Source organism: Oryx dammah, unplaced genomic scaffold (assembly GCF_014754425.2).
Source record: "Oryx dammah isolate SB20612 unplaced genomic scaffold, SCBI_Odam_1.1 HiC_scaffold_20, whole genome shotgun sequence".
In the NCBI taxonomy this organism is placed as follows: Eukaryota; Metazoa; Chordata; class Mammalia; order Artiodactyla; family Bovidae; genus Oryx; species Oryx dammah.
In genome coordinates, this window is record NW_024070204.1 from 39,498,008 (window position 1) to 39,524,212 (window position 26,205).

Consider the following 26,205-nt stretch of genomic DNA (forward strand, 5'->3'; position numbering starts at 1 on the left):
CATGATGTGACTTTGACTTTCGCCTGGAGATAGGAAGCCTTCAGAAAGCTTTAAATGATGAGCAATGTGATCTAACTTAAGTGTTAGGATGACCAGCAGGTCCACAGTGTTGAAGATTGTATCAAGAATAAACTGAAGGGGACATGGACCACAGAAAGAGACTAGTTAGGAGGCTAATGCTTCAAAACAAAATGATAATGGCTAGGACCAGGTAAGAGTGGGGCAGGTGAAGAGAAGTGGATAGATTCTGGAAATATCTTAAAATTACAGCTGACAGAATGTGAGGTGATGGGGGTGGGGCGGGGAAGTGAGTCAAGGAAGGGTTCACCATTTTCATCCTGCAGGAATGGAGTCATCATTAACAGAATTAGGGAAGGTGGAAGAGGAGCAGGTTACAGGCAGAAGACTAGAAGTAAGAGAGATGGTTATTATTATGCTCATCATGGTGGTACTGAGCATTCTCAAAAGGGACCCTGTTCTATATCCTCTATTGAAAGTCGGGGGGGGTGGTTAGATGCAACATGAATAATAAATTTGAGAAAATTTCCCTTTAAAAACATTTTTATTGTTCAGTCATATAAAGCGTTAAGCTTTGGTTTTCAGAATTCATCAATCCCCAACAAAACTGGAAAGATGAGGTGTAGGTATCATTATGCAGCATATGTAGCTTAGCCTTTTGCAAATCCCTCCAATTTAAATGTGATCATGATTAGTCAAATTGGGACTTTCTCTGTTTTTTAAAAAGTAGTGTCAATAGCATGCGGTTAAGTAAAACACAGAAAACACTGATTCATCACCATTTGAGAGATCAGTGTAACGCCTTTCTTTTATACTTGAAGAAATGATCACATGGGGCTAGGAAGACAAATGAAGGGGTATTTACCAAGTGTTCTGAAGGACTGTGCTTCTGTAGCAGTGCAGAAATAAATGAGAAAGAAAATTTAAAAGGCCTTGCCCCAGGTAACATACGGAAGAAAAAAGATTTCTCCACCCCTCGCTCCAAAATGGCCACATGTTTAAATACACTTGGGTCTTTCTGACTCTCTATTCCTTTCAGTTCTGAGTTAAAGTGAATTCCTTTGCCAAAATCCCAAAGTATTCATCTTATCAGAGCCAAAAGAAATGCAAAATGTGACAGATCTTCAAGAACAGCTATAGATCAGATTTTAAACTCAAAAAGGAATTTTTTATAGGGGCTATTTTTTCAATTAATAACAGGTCATCCTTAATTTTAAAAATGATACTCTGCCATAAAGTGGAAGTATAATGATGGGAATATTGGAAGAATTGAGAATAATGTATGAAGTAACTTAGTCGTCTTCGGAAAAATGCATTCCACTAACATCAAGCTATGTCTGTGTACTAATTCTCTGCTGAAATGCACAGTACAACCTGATCCACCCGTTGGCCTCAACTGGACTCTACTGAACATCAGTTTGACGGAGATTCATGCCGACATCCTAGTGAAATGGGAACCACCACCCAATACAGATGTTAAGATGGGATGGATAATCCTAGAGTATGAACTGCACTATAAAGAACTAAATGAGACCCAGTGGAAAATGGTAAGATATTATTACATCTCACGTTGAAAAACCCTTGACTTTTCTTGTGTTCAACAACCCCTCTCATTTCTAATTAGACTTTCTTTTGACTTAATACCACATATCCCAGTTCTAATTTCTTATTTGAGAAAAATGGACATAATCACTAAAATTTCATCTTGGAATTCTTTAAGACAGCAGATGCTTACATGGAGTTTTATATGGAAACCTATGGAAGCAAAGGAAAATTATTTCTCCAGTCATCACTGGTGTCCGGTCTAACCTTAAAACAATATCACATACTCTAGTCACTCAGCTGTCTGTGAGGATGTGGCTAAACATGGGAAAGGTTATGATCAAGGTCAGTAGTGAGCTGTGGCTAAATATTCGCCCAGGATTTTAGTTGCCACTGTTCAGGAGACTCCCACTAAAATAAGTTCTTTGGTGACTCCAGGAGGGAAACAAAGGGAGGGAATTGATTCCCTAGAGTTTCAGAAGGATGTTTTGTCACATACCCCAGGGGAAAATCAAGCTAAAAGGTTTTTACTTAGGCAAGTAGCCTGGTACTGGGTTGACCTCTGAACTCCTCACTTCCTTGCCAAGGGCATGGGAACTGGGCACCGAGATAAATTCCACATGGCACACAAGAAGAAAAGCAGGATTATCGTGCTGCTTTCAGTGTAACCAATTCTAAATCAGTCTAACCACAGCCACAGGCCTGGCCAAGCCAGTGGTTTCTGGCCAGTCACCAGGTCATGCCCAGCATCCTGGCATGGCCTCACTCCTAGAACTGAGACACCAGGGCCTGTCCATTCAGTGAACTGCTGAAAATGGGGCCAGTTCTGTCATTACAGGAAAGTTAAGTTTAGAGCACTATGAACAGTTAAATATTGGCTTCAAGGTTCTGTTTGTGGAATCATTCTAATTTAGATATCTGTTCCATAACTTGGTACAGAAAAGTTTGGCTGGATGCTGAGTCAAACAAGGCTTTCTAAATTCAAACTTCAGTCAAACATTTATTCAGCAACCGACCAAGTATTGAAATAACTAGTATACACAAAGCACCATGCTAGGCACCCCAGGGTGGCATTTTCCCAAAGTATAAATTTTGAACCCTTGAGGGTCCCTGGGACTCTTTCAGGGAGTCCACAGAGTCAAGACTATTTCCATAATAATACTAGAATGTTCTTTCCTTTTTTGACCGTGTTGATTTACATAGGTGGTACAAAAGCAATGGTGGAAACACTGCTGCTGCCTTCGCACAAATCAGGGAAATAACTCCAAACTCTACTGATAGTCACTGTGCTCTGCACCACTCTGTACTCACAGAAAAGAAATGGGAGCAGGCGAGGTGGGGAGGCAGGTCACATAAGAATGTCCTTGACGAAGCAGTGTCTATATTTCTCAGTTTATTAGATCATGATTTCTATGTAGCTTTTTCATATTCTGTGTACACATAAAGCACTTTGGCTGCATACAGAGCTGTGGATGGTTATTTTGAGCAAAGGCATTATTAAACACCTGAGTTCCTGCTGAACTAGCTGCTTTTTGCTTGGAACACCATTTTTACTTTGAAAGAACAACTGGTAAACTGATAGATGACTTTTCATATTTGAGTTGGCAAATATTTGGCAAATAGTTCTTGGAAAAGAATAAAGTGAGCTTAACACTTCAAGAAAAACAATGGACAGTATTTGTTGCCAGTGAGAAAATTTGAGCTGTCAAGGTTAAGTTAAAACTTCGGCATCTGCAGCTGTGAGCTTGAGAGTGTTCCCAACCTTTGAAGATCTGATGCAATCAATGGTGATCTTAGCAAAAGTAGTTTCTTTTTTTTAAATATTGTATAATGAAATGTGTGAACAGTTAGAAAATCTGCACAACTCAGTGAGTGATATTTTCCAAGTGACCATACATGCTGTAACCAAACCACAAATGGAGAAATGATGCATTCAAAGTACTAGTTGCAGTGGTGGATTTTAATATAAAGAAGTGTGAAAGATTTATTGACATGGTTTCAGATTTCACACTGCAACTAACCTTTAAGAAAATACCATTTACTGAGTTTTTTTTTGTTGGTGGTGGTGGTGGTGTTAAGGAAGAATATATATAATTAGCTGAAACAGCTATTAAAAGCTGTCTTCCATTTTCTCACTATATATCTGTGAGATCAAGTTTTATTCATGCATCTCAACCAAAACCACACATCCTAACACAGTTTTAATTCAGAAGCAAATGTAAAAATATAAGCATCTTCTACTAAGCCAGATAGTAAATTTGTAAGAACGTGAAACAATGTCATTTTTTCACTATAATTTTCTTTCAGAAAGTACAATAATTCTTATAAAAAATATATGAACATAAAATCAGTTTATCATCATTTTGAAATTAGTATTTTTGAAATTCTCAGTTATAAATCCATGATACTTATAAGTTTGGTATTTTGCAAGGGTCTCAGAGTTGCCATGAGTATCAAGGACCCATCTATGACAACTGACCTTTCTTAAAGAACTTATGATCTAGTTGGTTGTAAAAACAAGAGGCATAAGCATAAAAAAAAAAGAGGATTGTAAGCCAAGGGGAAAAAAGCTAATGTGTGTTGCTTATATCAAGAATTTACCATTTGACAACATTGAATTTAGTATTAATATGCCCATTTTTTAATTTATTAAACACATTTTGAATATAGTAGTAATTCTTATGACCATGTAGTTGCTTACAAGTATCTACCTGCTAAACCGATTGTGTTTTTGAATTTGGGGGGGTTGTTTTTTTAAGACTTAATGAGTGGCATAGAATTATCCACACGTATGGGTCATCTCTTGAGTACCCACTGAAAAAGTAAATGCTGAAAGTGTTAGTCACTCAGTTGTATGGCAACTCTGTGGACTGTAGCCTGCCAGACTCCTCTGTCCATGGAATTCTCTAGGCAAGAATACTGGAGTGGGTTGCCATGCTCTTCTCTATATACCTGATATTGTTCTGGGCTTCGGAGATGTAAAGAGGATGAAAGCATTGTTTTCTCCCAGGGAATATGTGGTATAATATAGAAATTTGAGCAATGAATTAAAAGAAATAATATGTGTATTCTCAGGCAGGATGGAGTAGGGAAAACTGCCAGAAAAGACTTCTTAGAATATCAGCGGTAGTTACACTGAGAATTAGCCAAGAATAGGTGTTCCCTCATAGGCAGGTGACAGGGGTCAGGGCGGTATTAGTCATGTGAGCAAATTTGAATTTGGTGTGGCTGCTGTGGAGGGCTGAGGAAAGATGAAGAGGGGGCCGTAAATCGAATCACTTGGCCCCTTTGGGATTTTGTTATTAATGAAACCTGAAAGAAATAATATATTGGTGATGGTGACAGAGAAATTTAGGGCTTCAAGAATAGTAAATAGACTTTTAAGCTTTTTATTTTTCTTAAATATTCAGAAGCATATTAAGTACATAAATATTCCATGTATTAAGCTTCTATAAAAGATCAAACTAACCATTCTGTGTACATGGGCGGGGGGGTGGGGGGAAGAGGTACTTTGTGAGTAGAAACTAACTGTAGTAAAAGGAAATTTGTTTTAGAAGCTAAAGGTCCAGCTTCTAACTTAAAAAATTATGAGAATCTTATTTGTGTGAATAACCCAGGCTGTTGAAAAAGAGGGTTCCTGGTTTTCCTATAAATGGGAGCAAGATGTTCTACCTGAAAATATATAAAAAGCATATATTGACTACTTGCTTTGAATATTTGACTTGAAGGAAAACCCCATCATTAGTTGTGTCTACCTCTTTGATAGCAACATGTCTGAGAATCTCACCTACCTTCCCTGGGAAAGTAAAGGAATAGCCTGACCTTCAGGATTGTGGGATCCTGATGTTTGTTACCAAAGGCCTCTAGTGACCTTTCTTCATAGATATTGAATAGCATATATTTTTGAGATGGCTTTAAGCCTTATAGAACAAGCTGATAGAATTATTTGAAACTTTAAAACAACTGATTTTTCTAGAACACTTTACAATTCTGTGATCATATGAATGACTGCCCAAGATTTCCAAAGAACAGGTATAGACATAAAGAATAGGAAATATGTTTGTTTTTTACTGTCCTGATGTCTTCATATAACAATGTAATATTCCAAAGGTAGGCAGTGTATCTGTAATCTTCTTTGTAATTCTGCCATCCTCTATAATAAGTCTATTATCCTTTGATCTTAGTAGAATATCTGACAGCCTAATGCAAGAATAGAGATGCATTTCTTTAAACAAGTCTATCATATCTTTGGGTTTATAACAGAACTAATTTGAGGACTGTGATTTATTTAACAAAGTGACTTTTTTACCATTTTTAAATTGAAGTGTAGTTAATTTGCAATATGTTACTAAGTTACTCACTTAGATCTTTCCCTAAATAGCAAACTCCACGAGTGCATTTTAAAATATTTCCTACTTTCCAGAAATTCATTTTGAATAAAAATGCAGAAGCACCTCATGGAGCTTATTGCATCGAGTGGTTGACTGTCTAACCAGTAAGTTTTATATTTTGTCTTGAAAGATGGACCCTTTACTGGTAACATCAGTTCCGATGTACTCGTTGAGACTGGATAAAGAGTACGAAGTGCGTGTGAGAAGCCGACAACGAAACACTGAAAAATATGGCAAGTTCAGTGAGGTGCTCCTGATAACATTTCCTCAGATGAACCCATCTGCATGTGAAGAAGGTAAACCTAAGAGATTAAGATGGCAGCCAACATGATTTCTGTCAATACACAGGCATACATTCCCTACATTATTAGAGTGTTGTCCAGATCAATATACATTAGCATCAGTTTTCAGGATGAGGGACCTGGAGTTCACTACCTGTAACAGGTATTATCCATTACAAAAGAGGAAGAAGGATTTCACTTCTGAATTGTTCAGAAAAAGTCATGATGTAGGTGCCAGTTAAAGAGGAGAAGAGACACAAAGTTACTGATGGAGGAGAGTGGGGTGATAATTCCACATAACAGAATTTCAGGTGATTCTTTTCTTTATATGTTTCTGTATTTCTAATACTTTGAGTTTGTTTTGCATTTATAATAATAAAAAAAGGTTTTTCAAATACACAGAGAAGAAATTCTGAATCTGGATGAATGGCGATCTATGTGGCTTCTAAAAGAAAGCCTAGTATTGAATCAGCATTAGTCAATGGCAGGTGCTTATTGGTTTTAGAAAGTGTGTGTGTGGCTTTATCTGGAGGAAGGCTTGATAAATCATGTGCTAGTTGTGCTCAAGGGTGACAGAATATTTGAAGATCCTATCTAAAAGAAATGTAATTTTAAAATATAAACACAATTGTTTCTGCATATATGGTACAGGTAGAACCCATGATACTATATAGCACAGGTAAAAATGTCTATAGCACGATTTTTTCTAAGCTCTCCTCAGTAGGCTTGTTTCAGACAGTATTTGATATATGGAAATTCTGGCTTAAAAGTACATTTGCAGTGTATGGCAAAACCAATACAATATTGTAAAGTAATTAGCCTCCAATTAAAATAAATTTATATTAAAAATTACATTTTTAAGAAAAAGTATATTTGTCACATGCCCTTTATCGTGATGGCATTTAATTCACTTAGATTTTTTTAAACAACTTTTTACTTCTGTTAGAAAAGGAAAAAGACTCTTGCTTTATATTATATTCCTAAGTATATCATTGATATAAAGTTATAGATACCACAAGAACAAAAAAAATGGTATTCTCTCCCCCACTAATTCTTTGTAGCATGCATAATAGCTCCCTTGTAGATTTTAATATGTGAATAAGAAAATAAAAATATCACAGCATAAAAACTTACTTTCAGTAAAGCAGTGTTATGGTAAAAGTGAAAAGAAGTGGGAAAGTGTTAGCTGCTCAGTCGTGTCCTACTCTTTATGACCTCATGGACTGTAGCCCACAAAGCCCCTCTGTCCATGGGATTCTCCAGACAAGAATACCGGAATGGGTAGCCATTCCCTTCTCCAGGGGATCTTCCCCCGCCTTGCAGGAAGGTCCTTTACAATGTGAGCCACCAGGGAAATTCCACCTTAAACGTAGTCAACCTCTGCCACTGTGGCCCTTGTTCTAAACAGTCTCCCACAAATTTTCTATCAATTATACTACATTCTGAATCAATGGGCATGACTCAATGAACACGAGTTTGAGCAAACTCTGGCAGATAGTGAAGGATAAGGAAGCCTGGCATGCTGCAGTTCATGGGGTTGCAGAGAGTCAGACATGACTTAGCAACTGAACAGCATACTAAAATCTGAGCGTCCTAGTACTGATCTTCTGTCAAACAGTACTTTTTAAGCTGTAAAAACTAAGAAGTTTTAATAATGATTCAAAAGTACAACTTGGCCCCCATCTTTTTGATGGATCCTCAGTCTAGAGTCTTCCCTGGTGGCTCAGAGGTTAAAGTGTCTGCCTGCAATGTGGAAGACCTGGGTTCGATCCCTGGGTCGGGAAGATCCCCTGGAAAAGGAAATGGCAACCCATTCCAGTATTCTTGCCTGGAGAATCCAATGGACACAGGAGCCTGGTGGGCTACAGTCCACGGGGTTGCAAAGAGTTGGACACGACTGAGGGACTTCACTTCACTTCAGTCTAGATCAGATCTAGATCTAAAGATCACATTAAAAAAAAAAGTGGACATTATTTAGGTAAAGTAGTATATTAACAAGCATCACTTTTCCCTCGAGTGATGCCTTTTAATGACACACCCTGAATACATAAGATGTTTAAAGCAGGTTGTTTAGATAATAAACATGGATTGTGCGTAAATTGTATGCTGTTACTTTTTTTTTTTTGGTATACAAAAGGATCTGAAGAAGTCGATAGAGCTGTTCTTAGAAAATACTAAGTCATTGCATTCTGTTTCAGTGTTTATCAAATGAAGTCATTGACTTTACTAGATGAATACAAATTAGGATGTTTTATGTGGAACAGGAGAATGAAATGTAAACTTCAACTATTCATAGTTCTGTGAGATATTATTTTTGTGTTTTTCAGATTTCCAGTTTCCATGGTTCTTAATTATCATCTTTGGAATACTTGGGCTAACAGTGACATTATTTTTACTCATATTTTCTAAACAGCAAAGGTAAGTGTGATATAATCTACTCTGATATGTTTTGCCAGTTATTTAGCAAATGTCCATGTTTCCATCTATTGTTTGATGTTTTCTTTTGTGAATCTTGAGTGAAGTGTTTTATCAACCCAGTGAAATGTTATCGCTATACATTTACATCTTTGTTGTGTCCACATAGAGACAACACAGGTCTCAGTTTTATCTGGAAAGTTGCATAGGATGTTAAGAGGGTGAGGCCAGTGACTACATTCCATGTGACATGCACCTTAAAGGTCTGAACTGGTATTTATTCCAGGCCCCTGAGGCAGCTTTGAGACTTTGGCTAAGTTTGACACAGTCCTAATATAAGAGCAAAAATTTAAGTGGTGAACTAAAGCTACTAGATAATTCAATCTAATAAAACCTTTCTTTAGACTTCATATGATACCAATCTTAAGTAAATTTGGGTTTATGTAAATTGCTTGGATACTTACAGTTTGGTATTTTACCTTCTTTTGTCAGAGATAAAATTCTAAGTTTGAGAACACCATTCTTCATCCTCTTGCAGCCAGAAGGCAGGTTTCAGTTATTATTCTGCCACTGTTGTTTGAGTTCATTTGAGTCCCTTTGTCTCTCTAGGACTCCACGTTCTCTTGGGTAATTTGAGGGTGTTGGATTATATGATGTTTACGTTTCCCTTAAGCTGTAAGGACCATTATTCTATTTTCATTCTTGAAAGAAACTCAGTATAGACTACAGAAACTTTTAATACAAAATATTGGAAAAGTTACTGGTTGGTATGGGTTGCCAGTTTTCTTACATTTAGAATATGCTTTAAGTCCCATGGGTTAATCTTGTCCCTCCTCCTAGAATTAGGGTAGCTGACACTCTGTTTGCCTGGGACTTTCCTGGTTTTAACACTAAAAATTCTGTGTCTAGGCAAATAGAGACAGTTGGCTATTCTATCTAAAACCAAAGACAAGTTCTCCAGGTGAAGCCAGGAGGCATCTAGAAATCAAAATAGGCTCTATATTATGAATATATTGTGAAATTTTTTTACTTTGTTTTGAAGCTGTATAGCATTTGTAAACATCAAAACAGAATTTCAATAGAAGAATTCTAGAGCTTAAAAGTCTCCAAGTGAATGCAGGAAGGATTATTTTTAGTAGAGTTTCATCTCCAATTTAATAATGTAAACTCAGGGGGACAAAATTAACTCCGGAGAATTTTGTTTTCTATCTTTCTAGCAACATTGTCTTAGAAATACAAGTATTATAAAGCAGTATAACAGCAGCTTTCAATTTGGGAGGAAGTTAGTAAATAAAATTCTAAACAATTATTTACTTAAATGTATTCATTACTTAAGTAATGCCAAAGGAGCCAAATTATTCTGTAGATTAATTTGAATTCACTGAACTGCCCAGTTAGGTGATAGGCTAATTTATATATAACTACAGCAGATAAACTTACTACATACATAAAGTAATTTACTTTTAATATTAGTTGTCAATTTCAAGTCATCACGAAAGCCAAGCAAATTTATGTTGCTGAATTACATTAGCTAACAATATTTGGAAGAAAAAGTCATCCTCTGATCAAATAGAATTACAAAGGAAATATATTAACCTTTGTCTAAAAGATAGTTTTCTATGAATAATGAAGTTTTTAACTATGACACTTGGTCAAAATCACCAAATTGGAAAAAAAATTGAAAATCTATTTGTACTGCCAAACTCCCTGTTCTGAATTTAATTATTTGCGACAAAAAACTTATCTTCCTTTTTCATATGCCCACAAAAACCCTTATCATTGTCTAAATTTCCATGTTCTAATGAAAGCAGGAAATGGTAGAAAATAGCTGTCAGCTAGTGTAGAAAGAACAATTAAAATAAAACTCAAAAGAATGAGATAGTATGTCAGTTACCGCAGAACTTCAGGACTATAAAGGATTTCAGGGGCTCCTTGTGTTTGCTTGAGATTTTTGTTAGTTCACAAACCAAGCCACTGCTCCCTTTCTTAATTCAATCATTAAGAGTCAACTCTAGTAAAATGTATAGTGTAATTTGGATTTGAATTAAACAATAAAGATGAGAAACATAGTTTCATGCCAGTTTATCTTTATTCTATACTCTGTTGCTCCCACCATACAACTTACTGTAGGCATCAAGCTATATGACTAAATCAGGAAGGAAATAACTGAATCAACATAAAACAGAAGTGGCAACCTGAAAGCCAGATTCAGCCTGCACATCCATGTTTTGCTGGGGTTTTTTTTTTTTTTTTGCCTTCTGATTTTTGAGGAACGGTTTTGCTACAAAGTGTTTCTAAAACAGGGAATTTTCACACAAAAATCAAGATTACTAGATTATCTTTAAAAACAGAGATCTCGGACTTCCCTGGTGGTAGGTACAGTCGTTAAGAATCTGCCTGCCAGTGCAGGAGACATGTGTTCGATCCGTGGTCTGGGGAGATCCAACATGCTATGCAGCAGCTAATCCTGTGCACCACAGCCATTGAGCCTGTGCTCTAGAGCTCAGGAACTGCAGCTACTGAGACCATATGCTGCAGCTACTGAAGCCCGCAGGCCCTAGAGTCCATGCTCTGCAATGAGAGAAGCCACTGCAGTGAGAAGCCCCTGCACCAAAACTAGAGTAGAACCCACGCCCCACAACTAGAGAGAAGCCTGGGCAGCAACAAAGACCAGAACACCCAAAATAAAAAATGTAAGTCACTGCCATATTAAAAAAATAGTGAAATTGGGCTGATAATCCTGCATGGCAATAGGTCCCGAGACAGAGGACCAACCATCCCATTCGAAAAGGGCACATGTTCTCGGTCACAATTCCTCTCTCTCCCTATGACTGCCTTGGTCGCTCCAGGCTACAGGGTGTGCCACCCTAGCCTAAAGGCAACAACACTTCCCTGACAGCTGACTCTCAAGTACCTAAATGCATCATCCTCTTAAAAAAAAAAAAGAGGGACCCATACAGAGTAAAGCATATTGGGGGATCTTTGCTTCCTGTAATTAGAGTTATGTTACATTTTTGGTTTTGAACCTGTGAAGCTCTATACAGTCAGCAAAAAGAAGACATGGAGCTGACTGTGGCTCAGATCATCAGCTCCTTATTGCAAAATTCAGGCTTAAATACAAGAAAGTAGGGAAAACCACTAGGCCTTTCAGGCATGACCTAAATTGAATCCCTTATGATTATACAGTAGAGGTGATGAGTAGATTCTAAGGATTAGATCTGGGACACAGTATCTAAAGAACTATGGAAGTTCATAACATTGTACAGGAGGCAGTGACCAAAACCATCCCAAAGAAAAAGAAATGCAAGGAGGCAAAGTGGTTGTCTGGGGTGGGGGTGGGGGCAGGGGCACTTTACAAATAGCTGAGAAGAGAAGAGAAGCGAAAGGCATGGGAGAAAGGGTAAAACAAACCCAACTGAATGCAGAGTTCCAGAGAATAGCAAGGTGAGATAAGAAGGCCTTCTTAAATGAACAATGCAAAGAAATAAAGAAAAACACTAGAATGGGAAAGACTAGAGATCACTTCAATAAAATTGAAGATATCAAAGGAACATTTCATGCAAGGATGGGCAGGATAAAGGACAGAAATGGTAAGGACCTAACAGAAGCAGAAGAGATTAAAAAGAGGAGGCATGAATACACAAAAGAACTATACAAAAAGGTCTTAATGACCCAGATAACCACGATGATGTAGTCACTACCTAGAGCCAGACATCCTGGAGTATAAAGTCAAGTAGGCCTCAGGAAGCATTACTACAAACAAAGCTAGTGAACATGACCAAATTCCAACTAAGCTATTTCAAATCCTGAAAGATGATGCTGCGAAAGGTCTGCACTCAATATGTCAGCAAGTTTGGAAAACTCAGCAGTGGGCACAGGACTAGAAAAGATCAGTTTTCATTCCAATCCCAAAGAAGGGCAATACCAAAGAGTGTTCAAGCTACTGTACAATTGTGCTCATTTCACATGCTAGCAAGGTAATACACAAAGTCCTTCAAGCTAGGCTTTAACAGTATGTGGACCAAGAACTTCCAGATATACCAGCTAAATTTAGAAAAGGCAGAGGAACCAGAGATCAAATTGCCAACATCCGCTGGATCGTGGGGAAAGCAAGGGATTCCAGAAAAACATTTACTTCTGCTTCATTGACTACGCTAAAGCCTTTGATTGTGTGGATCACAACAAACTAGAAAATTCCTAAAGAGATGGAAATACCAGATGGAAATACCACTTCACCTGTCTCATGAGAAACTTGTATGCAATAGTTAGAACTGGACACAGAACAACAGACTGGTTCAAGATTGGGAGAGGAGTACATCAAGGCTATATATTGTCACCCTGCTTATTAAATTTATTTGCAGAGTATCATGCTAAATGCTGGGCTGGATGAATCACAAACTGGAAGCAAGACTGCCAGGAGAAATATCAATAACCTCAGATATGCAGATGACACCATTCTAATGGCAGAAAGCAAAGAGGAACTAAAGAGTCTCTTGATGAGGGTGAAAAGAGAGTGAAAAAGTTGGCTTGAAACAACATTCAAAAAAAGCTATGATTATGGCATCCAGTCCCATCACTTTATGGCAAATAGAAGGTGGAAAAGGGAAGTAGTGACAGATTTTATTTTCTTGGGCTCCAAAATCACTGCTGACAGTGACTGCAGCCATGAAATTAAAAGATACTGCTCTGTGGAAGGAACGCTATCACACATCTAGACAGCATATTAAAAAGCAGAGGTATCACTTTGCCAACAAAGGTCCGTATAGTCAAAAAAAGCTATGTTTTTTCCAGTAGTCACGTACGTATGTGAGAGTTGGACCATAAAGAAAGCTGAGTGCTGAAGAACTGATTCTTTTGAATTGTGACACTAGGAGAGTCCCTTGGATAGCAAGGAGATCAAATAGTCAATCATAAAGGAAATCAGTCCTGAGTAATTCATCGGAAGGACTGATGCTAAAGCTGAAACTCCAATACTTTGGCCACCTGATTCGAAGAACCTACTCATTGGAAAAGACCCTGATGCTGGGAAAGACTGAAGGCAAAAAGAGAAGGGGGCGGCTGAGAATGAGATGGTTAGATAGCAATACCAACTCAATGGACATGAGTTTAAGCAAACTCCAGAAGTTAATGGAGAATAGAGGAGCCTGCTGGTGTCCCGCAGTCCATGGGATTGCAAGAGTCAGACATGAGTTAGTAACTAAACAACAACAGAACCTGTGAATTATTTATTTAGAAATGCAGAAACAAGTTAACCCAGCAGCATGACATAAAGCACAGGGCATGGATTTTGGAGTCAGCTACTTTGAATTTGAGTGCCAGCTGAACCAAGTATTAGTGTGTGATTTGAACATGTTCCTTAAATCTCTAAATCTTTCCACAGATAATATCTTCTTCCTCCCTCGTCGTGGTAAGCACCAAAGGAAATGTTTAGCACAAATGTTGGCAAAGTTGTTTTAAAAATAACCGAACAGTAAATCTTCGGCTTTCTGGGCTATGCAGTCTCTGTCAGTACTACTTAATTCTGCCACTGTGGCAGGAAAGCAGCCATAGATAATATTTAAACTATGTTACATAGATAATATGTAAAATGAACTTGACTCCATGTTCTAAAAAAACTTTCTTTACAAAAACAGAGGGCAGAACAGATTTGGCCCACAGACTGAAATTTGCCAACACAGTTTCGGTGTTTAGAGGCATTATTAGAGGCATTCAAAAGTGGTAGCAGTTATTAATAGCATGCTTTATTTTTCCTATTATTTCTATTCATCAGTAACAATTTAACACTTGTCCCACTAAGTAAAACTAGTGAGTCTACTCAAATTCAACGTAGAAAATGAAATTTGCCTTGGATTAGGTTAAAAAGTGATGAAAACATTCAGAGAATGGGTTCCCGATTGAGTGCTGTGCTTAGTTGCTCAGTCATGTGCGACTCTTTTCAACCTCATGGACTGTAACCCACCAGGCTCCTCAGTCCATGGGGATTCTTCAGGCAAGAGTACTGGAGTGGGTTGCCATGCTCTCCTCCAGGGGATCTTCCCAACCCAGGGATCAAACTAGGCTCTCCTGCACTGCTGGCAGATTCTTTACCAGCTGAGCTACCCGGGAAGCCCTCCCTATTGAGTAGACCACACTATCTATTCACACTGAGCAGAATATCATCTGATATCCAAAAATCAGATTGGAATGGATAATCTCTATTCCAGAGCCACAGTGTTGATTTTAAAATGAAAACTCTATTCACACTATTAATGAAATAGACAAATGATTTACTCAGATTTATTCAGGCAATGTTTCTCTGTGCCAGAAATTTTCTAAGTGCTGGGAATACAATTAGGCACAAGATAGGCAGGATAGACATTGAAATAAATTATGGTCAAAAAGTAATGTAAATATTTGGAACAGAAAATTTAAGTGCATTATAGAATTGGGTATATAAACCTGTGCTGATTAGAAATAATTCAAATTTAGTCTGTCCCAACTGAAATGAATCATGCAGTGACATCCTGGTTAATGAGATGATCTTAGATAATTTTATAATTCATGTGAGCATTGTGGTATGAACTTATCTCAGCCCACTCTTTTTTTAGGGTGCATATCTCTACATGGATTGGCTCTTTCTCCTCCCCTTCCCCAACAAATTATGGATGAGATATGTATTAAAATTACCTCCTTATAACTGACATGGAAATTGGCTTCAGATGGAATTAAATGTCTAACTCCCAATTCTGAAACTTTATAAAAGACATTAAGGAAAAGTTATAGGAAAACCACATTTTATTTAAATTCACTTCAGATGAGGATTGTTTGGTTTTTTTCCATTCTTTAGTTTTGCCTCATCATTCACTGCTTAATGCTTTTCCTTCTCTTTCTCAGATTCACTTATTCCAAATATTCTGTTACTTTATATTAGTAATAATATTGTCAATATTTTATTTGTCTTTGAAATGAGAATGAGTAACTTACATCAAAACAAAATTTTGTTTTCAAGGATTAAGATGCTGATTCTACCCCCAGTTCCAGTTCCAAAGATTAAAGGAATTGATCCAGATCTCCTCAAGGTAATTAATAAAATATCTAAGTTGTACATGACACTAATTATTACCTTAAGAACAGAGCCTTATGTTGAAACCTTTTGCAAGCTATATGTATCACATTTAATTTTTTGTATTCCTTCTGGGAAAAGTTTTTAAGTAATACATCCCTTAAAATTATGAGAATGTCTTATGTATTTAAAAGTTCGTGACTTCTGAATCAAGATGACAGTGGTAGAACATGAAGCTCACCTCCTCCCACAAATTTATCAAAAATACATCTACATATGGATTGATCCTCAGAGAATATCTACTGAACACTGGCAGAAGACATCCAAACTCGGGAAAGGGCAAGAAACTCTCCATGTAACTGGGTAGGACAAAAGAATAAAGAAAGAAATGGGAAAGGGACTCCACCCCAGGAAGTCCCTTCACTGGTGGGGAGATCAGCCAGGACAGAGGGGGAGCTTCAGAGCTTTAGAGAAGAACACAGTAATTGGTTTGTAACAGCTAGCATGTAGAGAAACCTGAACAGATGGTCAGCGCCACTCCCCCGCACTCCCCAGCCAGAGACCCATGTCCACTGGTGCAGGCTGGGTGCCGAAGCTCAGGCTTCAGAGATTAGACCCAGGGAAAGGACTTGGGTTGGTTGTGTAAAAACAGCCTGAAGGGGCTGCAGTTTGGTGTAACCACACCTGAGGATGTACATGGTGCAAGCCTGGACCATCTTAGAGGACAGGCACTGTTGTTTGCGTAAGGGTTGAGGTAGGACCTTGCAGCCTTTATCCTTGCATCTGCTCTCAGGTAACAGGCATCCCCCCGCCCCACCAGCTCCAAGAGCTATCACAAGCTACTACCCACCCCCACACTTCAGGAGTGGTCATGAGCTGACACCACCTTCCTTGTAAACTCAAGGAGTACCTCACCACCTCTGCTCCCAACATGTGCTCCAGGGGCACACATGAGTCACCACAGATTACCTGAGGATTGGGCACCAGCTATCACACTTGCACACTCTCCTTATCAAGGGAATAAGGCCAGCAGATACTGAGGAAAAAAGTGACAGACATCCATAATAAAAACAAACTACTAGAGTGGATTGCCAATTTCCCTCTCCAGGGGATCTTCCCAACCCGGAGATCAAACCCATATCTCCTGCATTGGCAGGCATGTGAGACATGAGGGAGGCCTCTGACTGTGTGGATCACAATAAACTGGAAAATTCTGAAAGAGATGGGAATACTAGACCATCAGACCTGCCTCTCGAGGAATCTGTATGCAGGTCTGGAAGCAACACTTAGAACTGGACATGGAACAACAGACTGGTTCCAAATAGGAAAAGGAGTACCTCAAGGCTGTATATTGTCACCCTGCTTATTTAACTTATATGCAGAATATATCATGAGAAATGCTGGGCTGGATGAAGCACAAGCTGGGATCAAGATTGCCAGGAGAAATATCAATAACCTCAGATATGCAGATGATACCACCCTTATGGCAGAGAGTGAAGAAGAACTAAAGAGCCTCTTGATGAAAGTGAGGGGAGAGTGAAAAAGTTGGCTTAAAACTCAACATTCAGAAAACTAAGATCATGGCATCTGGTCCCATAACTTCCTGGCAAATAGGTGGGGAAACAATGGAAACAGTGAGGGACTTTACCTTTTAGGGGCTCCAGAATCACTGCAGATGGTGACTGCAGCCATGAAATTAAAAGACGTTTGCTCCTTGGACGAAAAGCTATGACCAACCTAGACAGCATGTTAAAAAGCAGAGACATTACTTTGCCAACAAAGGCCCATCTACTCAAAGCTATGGTTTTTCTAATAGTCATGTATGGATGTGAGAGTTGGACTGTGAAGAAAGCTGAGTGCCAAAGAATTGATGCTTTTGAACTGTGGTTTTGGAGAAGACTCTTGAGAGTCCCTTGGACTGCAAGGAGAGCAAACCTGTCAATCCTAAAGAAATCATTCCTGAATATTCATTTTAAGGACTGGTGCTGAAGCTGAAACTCCATTACTTTGGCCACCTGATGCAGAGAACTGACTCATTGGAAAAGACCCTGTTGCTGGGAAAGATTGAAGGCAGGAGGAGAAGGGGACAACAGAGGATGGGATGGTTGGATGGCATCACCAACTCACTGAACATGAGTTTGAGTAAACTCCAGGTGTTGGTGATGGTCAGGGAAGCCTGGCATGCTGCAGTCCATGGGGTCACAAAGAGTTGGACACAACTGAGCAACTGAACTGAACGGACTTCCCTACCTAAAGGGCTTCCCTGGTGGCTCAGCTAGTAAAGAACCCACCAGTCAATGCAAGAGATGTAGGTTCAATCCCTGGGATGGGTAGACACCTGGAGAAGGAAATGGCAAACCACTCCAGTATTCTTGCCTGGAAAATTCCATGGATAGAGGAGCCTAGCGGGCTATAGTCCATGGATCACAAAGAGTCAGACATGACTGAGCGTACACACATACAAAGGAAATATTGAAAGGCCTTCTCTAAGTATAAAAGAAGTAAGAATATATAGAGAAGAGGAAATCACAGTTAGAAAGTAAATCACCTAAATAAGCCAGTATACAGATTTTTTAAAAATGTCTATGAAAGTGATGATAACCAAAATGAACAGCAAAAGGATGAACATGAAGATGTAAGAGGACATCAAAATCCTGGAGAAAAGAGTACAAAAATGTAAAATTTTTTAGTCATTTCCCTGAATGTGTTTGAGCCTGTATGACTACTAGTCTAAGGCAGGTAGAATATAATAGGGTATATACATACTTGAAAAAACAAAGTAACCACAAATTAAAAACATACAACAGATTCGCAAAAACTAAAAAGAACATAATACAAAAATAATTCAAACCACAAAAAAAAGGAGGGGGACAAGGAAGAAATTTAAAAATCAATGGGAAAGCATGACTTAAAATAGTAATAAATATGTATCAATTAATAATTACCTTAAATGTCAGTGGACGAAACATCCCAATCAAAATACACAGAATGGCAGACTGTGTGAAAAAATGAGAGCCTACATTATCTTGCCTACAGGAGACCCAGTTTAGAGCAAAGGACACACAGATTGAAAGGTGATGAGAGAAGATTTCATGCAAATGGAAATGACAAAGTGGGAATCACAATACACATGTCAGACAAAACATACCTTAAAATAAAGGCCATAAAAAAGATAAAGAAGGACACTATATAAAGATAAAAGATCAATACAAGAAAAGAACTTTATACTCGTCAACATATATGTTGCAGCACCCAAATACATAAAGCAGATCCTAACAGATATAAAGGGAGAAACCAACAGGAATACAGTAATAGTACGAGACCTTTAACACCCTACTCACATCAGTGGACAGATCTCCTAGACAGAAATCAAGGCAACAGGGATCATAAATGACATGATAGAACAGTTAGACCTCATTGATATTTTCAGGACATTATATCCATAAAAAACAGAATATACATTCTTTAAATGCACATGAAATATTCTCTAGGATTGACCACATACTGGGGCACAAAAACAGGCCTCAACAAAGAATATAGAAATTATCTCAAGCATCTTTTCTGACCACAATGGCATGAAACTAAAAGTCAACCACAGAAAAAGAAATGAAATAAAAATGATCACAAATCAATATGCTACTAAAAAACCAATGAGTCAATGATGAAGGTAAATTTAAAACTACCTTGAGAAAGATGACAATGAAAATACAACCATACAAAATCTTTGAGATGTAGCAAAGCCATTCTTAGAGGGAAATTCATAGCTATATAGGCCTTCCTCATCAAAACAAGAAAAAAACCTAATCTACCACTTGAAGTAGAAAACAAACAAAACATAAAATCAGCAAAAGGAAGGAAATAATCAAGATCAAAGAGGAAATAAAATAGTGATTAAAAAATAGAAAAAAAATCAATAAAACCAAAAGTTCATTCTTTGAAAAGGTAAACAAGATTGATAAACCTCTGGCCAGGCTCACCAAGAAGAAGAGAGAGAACCCAAACAAAACAAGAAATGAGAAAGGAGACATAAAAACTGATACCACAATAATAACAGAGACCATAGGGAATGCTATAAACAATTATACACCATCAAATTTGACAACCTAGAAGAAATGGACAAGTTTTCAGAAACATACCCACCAGATTTGAATCACAGCCCACCAAAGTTGAATCAAGAAATAGATAATTTAAAAAGACCAATCACTAGAAGTAAAATGGAATATGTAATTTTAAAACTGCCTATTAAGAAAAGTCCAGGACCAGATGGCTTCACAGGTGAATTCTACCAAACATACAAAGAAGAAATAACACTGATCCTTCTCAAATGCTTCCAAAAAATTGAAGAGGAGTTCCAACAACATTCTATGAAACCACCCTGATACCAAAACCAGACAAAGACACCACCAAAGAAGAAAATTACAGGCCAATATCTTTGAGGAATATAGATGCAAAAATTCTCAGCAAAATATTAGCAGACCAAATCCAAAAGCAATAACAAAAAAAAGATCATATACTACAACCAAGAGTCATTCCAAGTTCACAAGGATGTTCAACACACACAAGTCAATGTGATACACAGACAAAAGACAAAATCACATGATCATCTCAAGAAAAAAGACCATCTGCCAAAATTTCACATCCATTCATGATAAAACTCTTACCAAAGTGGGTATAAAGGGAACATATTGCAACATAATAAAAGCCAAATGACAAACCCACACACAATGTAATAGCCAATGGTGAAAAGCTGAAAGCCTTCATGCTAAAATCTAGAACAGGCCCAGGATACCCACTCTCACTTCTTCTATTTAACATAGTATTGGAAGTCCTAGCCACAGAAATCAGATAAGAAAAAGAAAATTTATCCAAGTTGGAAGGGAAGAGGCCAACTGTTACATGCAGATGACTTAAATATAAGGCATTTTACCATCAGGGCTTCCCTGGTAGCTCAGACAGTAAAAAAATCTACTTGTAATACAGGAGACCTGGGTTCAGTCCCTGGGTTGGGAGGATCCCCTGGAGAAGGGCATGGGAACCCATTCCAGTATTCTTGCCTGTAGAATCCCCATGGACAGAGGAGCCTCCTAGGCTATAGTCCATGGGGTCACAAAGAGTTGCACACGACTGAGCAACTAACACATACATACCATGAAGCTCCTAGAAGAGATCATAGGCAAAACATTCTCTGACATAAATCATATCAATGTATTCTTAGGTCAGTTTCCCAAGGCAATAGAAATAAAAGCAAAAATAAACAAATGGGACTTAATCAAACTTACAGGCTTTTGCACAGCAAAAGGAACCATAAAGGAAAAGAACCTACATAATGGGAGAATGTATTTGCAAATAATGAGACCGACAAGGGCTTCGTTTCCAAAATATGAAAACAGCTCATACAACTCAACAACAATAATAAAAACCCAATTGAAAACTGGGCAGAAGACCTAAACAGACATTTCTTCAAAGAAGAAATACAAATGGCCAATAGGCACATAAAAAGATGTTAAACATTGCTAATTATTAGAGAAGTACAAATCAAAACTACAATGAGGTACCACCTCACACCAATCAGAATGGCCATCATTAAAACTACAAATAACAGATGCTGGAGAGGATGTGAACAAAAGGGAACCCTCCTACACTGTTGGAATGTAAGTTGGTACAGCCACTATGGAAAATATTTATAGTATGGAGATTTCTCAGAAAACTAAAGAATTACCATATGATTCAAGCTTTTTGTTGGCAGGAAAGCTATGACAAAGCTAGACAATGTGATGAAAAGTGGAGACATTACTCTGCCGACAAAGGTCTGTATAGTCAAAGCTATGGTCTTCCCAGTGGTCACATACAGTTGTGAGAGATGGACTGTAAAGAAGGCAGAGCACCAAAGAACTGATGCCTTCAAACTGTGGTGATGGAGAAGGCTCCTGAAAATCCCCTGTACAGCAAGGAGATCAAACCAGTCAATCTTAAGGGAGATCAATCCTGAATACTCATTGGAAGGACTGATGCTGAAGCAGCAGTATTTTGTTCATCTGATGACAACAGCCAACTGATCAAAAAAGTCCCTGATGCTGGGAAAGATTGAGGGAAGAAGGAAAAGAGGGCATCAGAGATAAGATGGCTGAATGGCATCACTGATGCAATGGACATTAACTTGGGCAAACTTTGGAAGATGGAGAGGGACAGGGAGGCCTGGCGTGCTGTGGTCTATGGGGTCGCAGAGAGTCAGATACAACTGGCGACTGAATAACAACAGTGATCCAACAGTCCCACTTCTAGACATATATCCAGACAAAACTCTAATCCAAGAAGATGCATGCACCCCTGTGTTCATAGAATCACTATTGACAATAGCCAAGACTGGGAAACAACCTAAATGTCCATCAACAGATGAATGAATAAAGATGTGGGACATATATACAATGGAATACTGCTCAGTCATTTAAAAAAGAATGAAATAATGCTATTTGTAGCAGCAAGGATGCAACTAGAGATTATCATACTAAGTGAAGTAAATCATAAAGAGAAAGACATATACCATATGATACCACTTATATGTGGAATCTAAAATATGATACTAATGAATCTATGAACAAAAACAGACTCACAGACATAGAGAACAGACTCACGATTGCCAAGGGGGAGAGGGTTGGAGGAGGGATGGTGTGATGCTGGGGTGAGCAGATATAAGCTATTACATATGGAATGGATAAACAAGGTCCTTCTGTATAGCACAGAGAACTATGTTCAGTATCCTCTGATGAACCATAATGGAAAATAATTTTAAAAAAGAAAAGTTCTTCACTAATGTATTTGTTATATGGTTTGTTACATGATTTTGTTACTGATTAGACTCAATATTTGTTAAATCAATTGTTGTGAGTTTATTTTCATAGATCTTCTTTTTCTATTTTATAGGAAGGAAAATTAGAAGAGGTGAATACAATCTTAGCCATTCATGACAACTATAAACACGAATTCTACAATGATGACTCTTGGGTTGAATTTATTGAACTAGATATTGATGACCCTGATGAGAAGACTGAAGGGTCAGACACAGACAGACTTCTAAGCAATGACCATGAAAAATCACTCAATATCTTTGGGGCAAAGGATGACGACTCTGGGCGTACCAGCTGTTATGAACCTGACATTCTGGAGACTGATTTCCATGTCAGTGACATGTGCGATGGTACCTCAGAGGCTGCTCAGCCACAAAGGTTAAAAGGGGAAGCAGATATCTTGTGCCTTGATCAGAAGAATCAAAATAACTCACCTTCTAATGATGCTGCCCCTGCTAGCCAGCAGCCCAGTGTTATCCTAGTAGAGGAAAACAAACCAAGACCACTTCCTATTGGTGGAACTGAGTCAACTCATCAAGCTGTCCATACACAGCTCAGCAATCCAAGTTCATTGGCAAACATTGATTTTTATGCCCAGGTAAGCGACATTACACCAGCAGGGAATGTGGTCCTTTCCCCAGGCCAAAAGAATAAGACTGGGAACCCCCAGTGTGACACACACCCAGAAGTGGTGACACCCTGCCAAGCAAACTTCATCGTGGACAGCGCTTACTTCTGCGAGGTAGATGCCAAAAAGTACCTTGCCCTGGCCCCTGATGTCGAGGCTGAATCACATGTAGAGCCAAGCTTTAACCAGGAAGACATTTACATCACCACAGAAAGCCTTACCACTACAGCCGGGAGGTCAGGGACAGCAGAACATGTTCCAAGTTCTGAGATACCTGTCCCAGATTATACCTCCATTCATATAGTACAGTCTCCACAGGGCCTCGTACTCAATGCAACTGCCCTACCCTTGCCTGACAAAGAGTTTCTCTCATCATGTGGCTATGTGAGCACAGACCAACTGAACAAAATCATGCCGTAGCTTTTCTTTGATTTCCCATGAGCTACGCATTGAATGGCACAGGGTTGGCTGGGGCATGAATGCTTAAACCAAAACAATGTTTAAACTTTTTGTGGGGAGGGGGATGAGTTGAGGGTGGGGAATATGAATTCTAAATGCCTTTTCCTGAAATGTTGAAACATAATATTAAAAAAAAAGAAGAATCCTTAATCAGATAAATATTCCTGTTGTGAATTGTAAATATTTTAAAGAACTATCTCAAAGACTGTTTAGTGGCAGTAATTGTCTTGTTATTGTGGATGTTAATTTTGTGCTACTAAGCATTGAATGGCTATGTTTTTTAATGTATAGTTAATCATGCTTTTTGAAAAAGCGAAAAATCAGGTGGCTTTTGCAGTTCAGGAAGATTGAATGCAAATCATAGCATAGGCTAATTTTTTTTTAATAATTGGGAACTAAAATTATAGGTAAGAAGACAAGAAATAGTTTGGATACGTAAAACATTTATTTTGGCATAAAATGGATAAAGATATTTTTAATAATTTACACTTTAAGCATGGCTATTTTCTATTACACTGTACACGGTGTACTGTAGTTCATGCCAACCCATCTAAAGAATGTAATAACTGCAGTCTAAAGCTGGTTTAATGCTTTGGTCAATGCACCTGAAGAAAAACTAGTTTTTTACAAGGCCCTTTTTATACCTCCTAAAACTCTTTAAGTGATTCTGAAATGATTGTAGTTAGCTGCATTATTGGAAAGTACTCATCTTATCTGAATTTGTAAACAAATATTTGTTAATTTAGAAAACTTTTAAATGTTTGCACAAATCAACTTACCATGAACCAAAAAATACCACAGAAGAACAACAACAAAAAAACACCTTTTCTTACCCAAGTTTTGGTTCATGTCAGAGGGCTACATACTAAGAGAAGTAGAAATTACAGCTCATTCCTATTGACCAGGATGCTTAATCACTGCAGTACCCTGGAAAAAAGTGTCTTAGTGCATGCATATCATAAGAGTCAAGCCTTAGAACCTCCACCGCAATGTCTCATATTTCATATTTATCTAAGGAAGGAAAAGGAACAAGAAGCATTTTGTAAGTTGAAGCTGGTCAAAGTGAAGTTAACCAGATTATGGAATAAAAAGTTCAAGAAGTAGGTTTTTCTTTCATACCCAATAGCCAGACACATGCTCATTGTTAGTGATAATGAAAAACAAGCAAAAAAAAAAAAAAACCCAAAATTTTAAATCCCTAAAGATGACTCAAAAATGTATTTAAACCCATAGCAGAAACTTTCTTCCTCACCACATCTTTTATAGGATTTATTTAAAGCAGTAAAATGAGTTTCATCACTTTTTACCTCCTCTCTGAGTGAATTGGCCTTAAAGCTGGTAGTTAGAAGAAAAAGAGGTCTGAGTAATTTATAAGTTATTGCTCAATCCCTTAATAAATTAAACATCATTCAAGGAGCATTGGGGTTGCTCCGCAAAAGGTTTGTCAAGAAGAGAAGACTCATCTCACTCATGAATGCTTCTCACTTTAAGTATTTTTTAAAAGTTAATAAAACTTTAAGGTTAGCTTTAACTTAAAAAGCACATTTGCCATTTAGCTCAGACCTTTTTAGAAAATAAGCTTAATGGTTGGTAATTTTAAATTCCTTCTTTCTTGCAGAAAAACTAGAATTGGGTGTTTAAAGTTCAATATGTTACTTGTAATAAATGTTCAATAGGTTTTCTGCTATCTTGCTGCTATGGTTTTCTCTAAGAGCTACATAATTTAGTTTCATAGACAATTTCATCTATGTAGAACCTAATTCAACTTAAAACTGTGTGTTTGGGGAAACTATCTTACCATTTCACAGTAGGCTGACAACATTTCTATAGCCAAAAATAGCTAAATACCTCAATCGGTCTCCGAATGTCATTTTGGTACTTTGCTGGCCACACAAGCCATTATTCACTAGTATGACTAGTTGTGTCCTGCAGTTTATATTTAACTTTCTTTATGTCTGTGGATTTTTTTCCTTCAAAGTTTAATAAATTTATTTTCTTGGATTTGTGATGGTATCCTTCTGTTATCAAACACCACAGAAAAACATCCTCAATCAGACTGCATACTCTTGAGTTCTTCTCCTTGTAAGGAGAACTTAGTACAGTAGCTTAAACACAATAGCAATGTGTGTGATTTTTTATCTGGGCTGAAATACAGAAGCAGAGGAGACAGCTCCTTACTTCTTTTTTTTTTTTTTTAAGGAAACAAGAGCCCAGTGCAGAAATATCCTGCTGGCTTTCCAGGACTCTTAGAGCCATATTTTGGATGCATCAAAGCATGCATGACACTTGTGGGGGTGTGTGTTTGTGAGAAGGGGGAGAGCTTAAGCCTGTTGCCTAGAAGGGAAAAACAGCTCTCCCTCTACCATTCACACATTAGAAGAAATCAGTTTGTCAGACAAGACCCTTGTCATAATGGGAGACTGATAAGAAGTCAAGACTGGGAGGGAAGCTAGTCAGGCAGGTTGTGTAGGACCCTGAGAACAGGAAGCCCATGAGGCAGAGATTCTTCCACAGAAGGTTCCAGCTCCTAGAGAAGTGAAATTGGGATAAAATTAAATCCTATACACACCAGGTGGGCAACCCA

The 26,205-nt window shown here is 38.0% G+C and overlaps 1 protein-coding gene across 2 annotated transcripts in view; it reads left to right on the forward strand.

Annotated features, from left to right (window-relative positions):
• The window catches only part of GHR (growth hormone receptor), a 297,195-nt gene extending 271,573 nt beyond the window's left edge, over window positions 1-25,622 (forward strand). For both annotated transcript variants that reach the window (XM_040262428.1, XM_040262429.1), the window contains exons 6-10: window positions 1,387-1,565; window positions 6,082-6,247; window positions 8,560-8,650; window positions 15,636-15,705; window positions 22,611-25,622. In XM_040262428.1, coding sequence (XP_040118362.1) covers window positions 1,387-1,565; window positions 6,082-6,247; window positions 8,560-8,650; window positions 15,636-15,705; window positions 22,611-23,582 — 1,478 coding nt within the window. In that variant the 3' untranslated portion in view covers window positions 23,583-25,622. The remainder of the gene's footprint in view (window positions 1-1,386; window positions 1,566-6,081; window positions 6,248-8,559; window positions 8,651-15,635; window positions 15,706-22,610) is intronic.
• The last annotated feature ends 583 nt before the right edge of the window (window positions 25,623-26,205 follow it).